Source organism: Monodon monoceros, unplaced genomic scaffold (genome assembly GCF_005190385.1).
Source record: "Monodon monoceros isolate NGI ecotype Baffin Bay Population unplaced genomic scaffold, NGI_Narwhal_1 Super_Scaffold_18, whole genome shotgun sequence".
Lineage (NCBI taxonomy): Eukaryota > Metazoa > Chordata > Mammalia > Artiodactyla > Monodontidae > Monodon > Monodon monoceros.
The window spans coordinates 156,801,883-156,809,414 of NW_021703774.1; the positions used below are offsets into that span (position 1 = coordinate 156,801,883).

The 7,532-nt window shown below is 58.5% G+C and overlaps 1 protein-coding gene across 4 annotated transcripts in view; it reads left to right on the top strand.

The window, feature by feature from the left end:
• Positions 1–6,353, top strand: part of SDC3 (syndecan 3) — a 20,377-nt gene extending 14,024 nt beyond the window's left edge. For 2 of the 4 annotated variants that reach the window (XM_029229603.1, XM_029229602.1), the window contains 2 exons: positions 1,065–1,356; positions 2,321–6,353. In XM_029229603.1, the coding sequence (XP_029085436.1) occupies positions 1,065–1,356; positions 2,321–2,487 (459 nt within the window). In that variant the 3' untranslated portion in view covers positions 2,488–6,353. The remainder of the gene's footprint in view (positions 1–1,064; positions 1,357–2,320) is intronic. The other 2 variants (XR_003794521.1, XR_003794522.1) reach the window with 2 other exon arrangements.
• Positions 6,354–7,532: the final 1,179 nt, after the last annotated feature.

The following is a 7,532-nucleotide window of genomic DNA, read 5'->3' on the forward strand; positions in this document are numbered from 1 at the left end:
ATTATGGATGGGGAGGTTGAAGGGAAGAGGATGAAGATGTAAGGAATGCCGGGATGGGTGGGATCAAGGAAGTGGCAGAAGTAGCCTGGTCCCTGCTGGGTGTGTTGGGCAAGGAGGGCGTGTAGGGACATTGGTTGGGGTATTAAAGCCCTTTGCCTCCGTCTCTCGCAGAGGAGGGCCCTCAGGCTATGGAGCTGCCTTCGGGTCATCGTCAGGCCCTCCGACTCCCCAGCCAGCCCCAGCAGGACGCAGGCCCTGCTTTTTGCTCCTCTGAGCAGTCGGGACAACCTGGTGTTTCACAGATGCTTGGCCAGGCAGGCAGGGGAGACAGTGCTAGGGCACTGAGACCAGGTTGCTGGTGCAGCCTCTGCTCACGGCCTTTCCTCGGCCTGGACACCAGACCCACGCTCTCCATGCCCACTTGTGAAGCAGCTACGTCCCTGCCATGATCCCAACTCTGGTCCTGCCTCCATGTGGTGGGAGCCATTGAGATTTGTGGTGCTCTTAGACTGAACTTCAGGCTAAGGGACTCACACCTGCCCTAGGCACATGGATCCAGGATCAGGCCCACGTATTTAAGAGCTGCACCCAGCTGTCCCCAAGCAGCAGTCCCTGATAGGAACCCCCTAAGGATTGTTAGAAAGGCAGCTGGAGAAGGAAGTAATGGAGATGGGGTGGGGACCGGGATGTGTCCAGGGTGAGGATAGAGGCAGTGTAGTATAGTGGTTAGGAACACAGATTCTGGAGTTGGATAGATCTGGATTTTAGTTCTGCTTCTACCACTTACTAGCTGTGTGTCCTTGGGCAGGTCATTTAACCTCTCTGGGCCTATTTCCTGCTCTATAAATTAGGGGTAATGATACCTCCTTTATGAGGATATTGTGAGGATAAAACGCCCATGATGTGCTTAGCACAGGGCCTGGCACATGGCGCATGCTTACCGAGTGTCAGCCCCACCAGGGAAGTGGCGTGGTGGCAGTGGGCTTGTGTGCATGTGTGTATGGCTGCACTGTGGCAGGGGGTGCTGGGGCCTGGCTCCTGGGCTCATGCTACCCTCCCTACAGACCCCAACTCCAGAGTTCTTCCTGACCACGATCCGGGATGAGCCAGAGGTGCCAGTGAGTGGGGGACCCAGTGGGGACTTTGAGCTGCCGGAGGAAGAGACCACACAGCCAGACACAGCCAATGAGGTGGTGGCTGTGGGTGGGGCCGCGGCCAAGCCGTCACCTCCACCTGGGACGCTGCCCAAGGGTGCCCGCCCAGGCCCCGGCCTCCTGGACAATGCCATCGACTCGGGCAGCTCGGCAGCTCAGCTGCCGCAGAAGAGCATCCTGGAGCGGAAGGAAGTGCTCGTAGGTGAGACTTGGGGCCTGGGAGGAGCCCAGAGGGGGCAGCTGGAGGGGCTTCAGTTTGCCCTCTAGGAACCCAGGAGGGAGGATAGGGTGTGGGTTTCCTAGGAGCCTAGTTTCCTAGGAAGGGAAAGCTGGGGACTCGGGGACCCCAGGATGTACCCTCTGGTTCCTCTTCTGACCTTCCTTATCCCAGGGTCAGACCTCCATCCTACCTCCAGCACTTTCCTCAGCACCTTCCGACCCCTCCTCAGACTCTGCCCTTGACCCCTGCTTCCCTGGACCATGCTGTTCACCCCTCCTGGACTGCAGCCTCGGGATCCTAATCCCTGGTCCCATCCTTGGTTTGATCTGCTCCCACCCTTGATGCCAGCCCTGAGGACCTGCCCTTGGCCTTGTCTCCTGAAGAGTCTCTGGATTCATGGTCCAAACACTGCTCCCCACTTAGGAGCGTTGTGGCCTCAGCCAGGTGCTTCACCTTTCCAGGCTCCCTTTTCCTCATCTGTGGAATGGGGATAATCATTTTGCACTTAATCAATTCTAAGTGCACATCTATTCATATGTTAACCCTTCTGCAGTTGGGGTGTATCCTGGTTGAGATGGCAGGGATTTTTCCATCCTAAGGGTGTATAAAACGCTGGAGCGTCTCCTGATGGATGGCGTCTTACATCTGATGAGGACCGTAGCACGGCGCCTCCCTCATAGCACTGTGTGAGGATTCCATGCATTTGTGTGATGAGAACAGGGGATTAGAACAGTGCCAGGCTGCAGTGAGGGCTGTAAATGGCAGCCAGTGCTGGTGTTTTAGCATTGACTCCAAACTTCACTCCAACTCTGGTCTCAGGTTCGAGAGATTCCCAGCCCTCTCCCAACTCTTGCCCCCATCCCCCAGGGCCCTCTGCCCTCTCCTCAGCCTCTAAGCTCGTCCCACCCTGCCTCTGGCTCTTGACCTCTGCCCTCTTCCTCCACAGCTGTGATTGTGGGCGGGGTGGTGGGCGCCCTCTTTGCCGCCTTCCTGGTCACACTGCTCATCTACCGCATGAAGAAGAAGGACGAGGGCAGCTACACGCTGGAGGAGCCCAAACAGGCGAGCGTCACATACCAGAAGCCCGACAAGCAAGAGGAGTTCTACGCCTAGCGGAGCCAGAGTGCCTCCCTGTAGCCTCAGCGCCACCCCTGCGCCCACTCCCTGGCCCAGAGCCACCAGTCCCACCCTGGGACTGGGCCTGGGAGACAGCCTGGCCCCAGTTCATCTCTGCCACCCTCCCAAGGTCTGCCCAGACTGCCAGCTTCACACAGCTCTTCCCCAAGGGACAGGGGGCATTGCCATCTGCTCCAGACTGTGCCCTTATGAGCTCATCACTTGTCCGCCCCCACCAGCCTGGGGCTTTAGGACCTCATGTCTGGTGGACAGGAGGAAGGAAACTCCTGATTGGCTGGTGGAAGAAGGGGTGGGGCTTAAGCCCCAACCTGGCCCCATGGGGCTGACTGAGGTTTCCTTTTGGGGGCAGAGAGGCACTCAGGCTGGTTTCCAGGACAAGCATTTGGCAAACTCAGCCCTTGAAATCATTGAGACACTGCAACCTCTTGCTTCTCTCCCAGGCCCCCCTCCCTGCCTGGGTGAGACAGTACCCCTCACCACCAACCTGTATTGTCCTGGCCTCTCTGGGGTTGTGGGGTCGTTTTCCCTCACCCTTGCCCGTTGCACATGCACCCACAGGCTTCACCTCCTTCCCGGTCTGCCCCTGAGGAATTGGCTTCCCGAGAGTGCTCTGGCAGCCACTGGTGAGGAGGGGCTGGGCTGCTTGGACCTCCTTCCGAGTGGACTCTGCACAGACACTCTCTCCCACATGGTCACACGTATTGTCACACACAGACAAAAGCACGCAGTGACAAAATCATATGCCATCTTGACCACCCAGCCAATCCAGACATGTCACAGACACACACGTTCTTCCAAAGAGGTTTATTCATTTCTTACGTGCCCCCAAATGCTTATGACAATGCAAGTCACTAATCATCGTTACCCAGTGGTGACGGTGTGGCCTGCCTCCCTCTCTGCCACACTCCTCCCAACCCCCACCCACCCATACACCTGACACCACACACGTTGCCTCCAGCTTTCAGGCTCACTGGGGAGGGTGCCATTAGGCCAGAACAATCAGCCCATATTGGGTCCCCTGAGGTGCCCTGTCACACTCAGCCCTCACGACACCCTCACCAACCACATTGCCACCGACCCTGGCAAGTCTGATGCAATCCCACGTGGATGCACAGTCTCACCCACACAGCCCCACTCTCACACTTGGACACTTGCCTTTCCTGGAATGAAGTGCGGTGTGGGGGCCATTGCCACAAGCCCCCTCAGGACGTTGCACACCTGCTGAGCCTGGCTTCACCCTGCCTGCTTCCCTCCCCTCTGTAGCCTGCAAAGGGCTTTCTTGGGGGCAAGTCCCCCACTTGCTGAGGAAGGCAGACTGGTTCCCGGAATTCAGCCTTGGGCTGGGGAGGGGGCTTGGGTCCCCCAGGACCGAAGGCCCCGGTTCGGGAGGGAGCATGTGGTGGGGCTCCTGGGCTCCCTACATCCCCCTCCTGCTCTGAGCTGGGGTCCGACTCTGCCTCCCAGGACACAAGTCTCCAAAGTGCCTGCGAGGGTGGGCCCTGCGCCTGGGCCCTCTGCGCCCTCTCCCTTTGGCCTTGCCGGGTCCACCTCAGCCCCACCCCTGGGCCCCCCGTGGACACCTGCCCATTCATTTGGCCAGACAACCTGGCGGTTGTCCTGGCTGCAGCTGGAAGCAGCCCATCCAGACGCACTGCCCCAGGCCGAGGGCTGCGGGCAGGCTGGAGCGGGGGTGTCACAGGCCCCAGCCCGCCTCCCCCATCTCTTCTACCCTTGCAGATGGGGCCTCTTGTGTAGATACTTTAAATGTGGGGTCACAAATCTCCTATGGGGGCTGTGCTTGGTGGGGCCTCTTGGAGCCAAGGGATGTGGTCTGAGTTGTGATGGTCTGGGCCTCACACCCCCACCCCTTGCCCACAACCCAGATTCAAGTCAGGAGCCCGGGTTTTATTTCTGTTTCCTTTTCAAGACTCGCTGGCAATAGACTTGTGCAGGGTGAGGGCTGGGGGTGCCTGAGGCGGTGAGGGTGAGGTCCCGGGGAGCTTTGCAGCCTGTCTTTTCCACTGTCCTACTCCCAGGCTGGGGCTCCATCTTTCAGACTCGCAGGCCCCCTTGGCAGGGCCTGGAGGCTGGTGAGGAACCTAGCTGGTCCCACTCTTCGAGGGGCAGGAGTAGGGGGAGGCCTCCTGGGCCCACGATCTGTTGGAGGTGACCTGGCCTCAGTCATCCCTGGAGTGTAAGGGCTGGGGGACAGGAGAGACCAAAGTCCCAGCCTCCCTCTACCCTGCTTCCTGGCGGGCTGCTGTCTTGGGGCAGCAGCTCTGGTGAGAAGGCCTGGGCAGGCCAAGGCTGAGAAGCCAGGGAGCAAGGAGAGGGGATCTGGACCACCCAGGGGAGCTCTGGGATGCTGGGTCTGGGGTAAGAGACCCAGCAGTGGGCACAGCCTCGGCATGGGGCTGGAGCCCGTGGTGGGTGCAGGGTCGAGCACAGGATGGCTGAGCAGGGCGTAGGCTGGCTGGAGTGGGCTCAGAGGGGCTGCATGGGTCCAGCCTGGCCCCAGCAGGCCTAACTCCTCATGCTCTGTGGGCTGGCTTCTAACTTGGGGCCTCCTGGCACCGGCCTTTTCTCTGTGTCCTTAGCATTTGCGAGAAGAGGCCGAGGGCCTCGTTCATGGAGCCCTGGAACCAAGAAAAATGTCCAGGCTTTACCTTCATGAAGTTTCACACCATCCGATCAGCCCAAATCCATCCCTGCCAGCCCAAGTCCAGCGCAGCGATCCCAGAGTGGGCGATCCCAGAGTGTGCGGTACAAAGGGCAAGCTGGAGCTCTCCTACGTGCAGTGTGAGTGCAGGCCTCACCCTGCCTGGATACATGGTGTGATGCGTGCAGGCCCTGCCCAAATATGTCCCCAGCCACCCCGGTGCTCCTGGGGAGGGCGTCCTGCAGGGCCCTGGCATTGCCGGGAAACGTGGCCAGTTCCAAAGGAAGAGGGAGCGTGTGTGCTTGACAGCCTCCCTGGGGCCTCAGCTGCCAGAGAGTGCAAGGCGGGCTGGGGCCACCCCTCAGCTGTGACTCCTAGAGCCCAAGCTCTGTCTCCCCAGGGGGCCAGAGGGATGCCTCCCATGAAGGGTTGGTCCCCTTGTTCGGAAGCAGATGGGTGGTCACCGGGTCCGGGTCGGGCAGGTCAGCCCCTCCTGGGGTTGGCAAAGCCATCTGTCCAGGCTTCCAAGCTGGGGCCTTGGGCACAGGGAGCAGACACACCTCTGCCTCATGGGACAGGAGTGGGCACTGCCTACTTGGCGCTCCTGAATTTCTTCTCCTGACAGCCACCACCCTGGACTTGCTTCCCCAGGCCTCCTGCCTGTAAATAGAAGCCCACAGACTGTGTACAGATTTACAGAGACGCCGAGGCTGGGCCCCAGAGTTGCCATCTAAGGGCTGATGGCCCCAGCATCCCCCGGGTGCCCACCAGGCAACTCAGCGCACCAGCCCCAGCGTGGCGAATGCATGTAAATATGTTTCGTAGGCAGCAGTGTGGCTCCAGAGAGCCCCCTGAAGACAGTGTCCCTCCTGTGCGTCCTTTCTCCTATACAGATCCCTCCAAGAACCCGGCCTGGGGTGGGGGGAGTTTGTCCTTCCCTCCCCCAGGCCTTCCCTGTCCCTTCTCTCCCTCATAACCTGTTTATTAACCATACCTGTCCTGAGTTCATGGCCAAAACTTTAAATATGAAAAAGCGGTGGAAAAAGAAACCAAGGCACCTGCCCCACTGTGGGTGCTCACCTGTCCCAGCCTTGTGAAGGAACTGTGGTTTTTTTGTTTTGTTTTTTTAACACTTCCTGTGCTGTGCCCATTTATAAGAGGAAATAAAATTAAACCGAAATGATGTCCTGTGGTCAGAGTGTGAGATAAGCATGGAGGTTATTTGGGGAGGGGCAGCCCACAGTCCCATTTGGGCCTCAGCCACATCCCCCTTTAAAAGAAATTGAGAAGCAAGCAAAGAAAATTGACCGACAGCCCCTCGTGGGAACCATTATGGTAAAAGCTGCTCTTGGTTGAGAGTGTTCGGGAAGCCATGGAGCTGACTGCGGCGAGGCTGAGTGGGCGCTGCGGTTGGGCGGGGTTAGGCTGTGGTGACACCGGGGGAAGAACTGTGGTTTCCAGCCACAGGAGAGAATCTTGGGACCGCAGGGTATTGGAACTGGACTGGCCAAGGTGAGATGTCTTTGGCGTCTAAAGGGCCTGGTTTCAAGCCTAGGTGACGTTTCCGAGCTCTGACTCTGAAGAAGCTACTTGGCGTGAGGCTCAGTGTTCTTACCTGAGAAATGAGGTGAGCGTCAACAACATCCCCAAGTACTATGTGAGGAGGAACACTTAGCACGGTCAGCCTCAGCTCACGGGGTCTTGGATGATGGTGTCGGGACAGAACTGAACCCGGGACAGGAGGAGTTCCATGGCCTGGAAGCCCAGATGGCCTCCTGGGATCACAGGGTCATGGAGCTGGGAGGGCCTTAGAGCCAGCCCTGGGCCCCTTGGGGTAGAAATCCCTTCTTCAGTGCCTCTTGGGGGACTTCCCTGCCCCATGCCAGCACACCTCTTATGACAGGGACTTGGTGCATCCTGGGGACCAGGTCACTCTGCCTGTTGAGAAGTCCTTTATTTTTAGCCCAAATCTGCCTCTCTTGTGTTTCCTTTCTCTGGTCCTCATTCTTCTCTGGAGGCACACAGGGCTCTGCCCCCTTGCTGTGGGATAGCTCCAGGCATGAGTGTCATGGTCAAAACCCTTCCTCCTCCAAAGGAAACCTCTCCATGTCCTCTAGAGGTTTATTCATCTTAAAATGTGATACTCACACAGGGTCTTGATGGTTCTGGGGTGGGTTGGAGGCTGAGGCCCCTGGATTTGGTACAAGATCCTACCCATCCTGCCCTCCCTTCACTAAAGTTTCTTGAGTGCCCCCAGGTGCCATCCTGGTGAGCACTTACATCTACTTGGGAGAGAGCTAAAAACCAGGGTCTCATGACTATGTAATGACACTGGTCTGTGGGGGTGTGTTTCCTCAGCCAC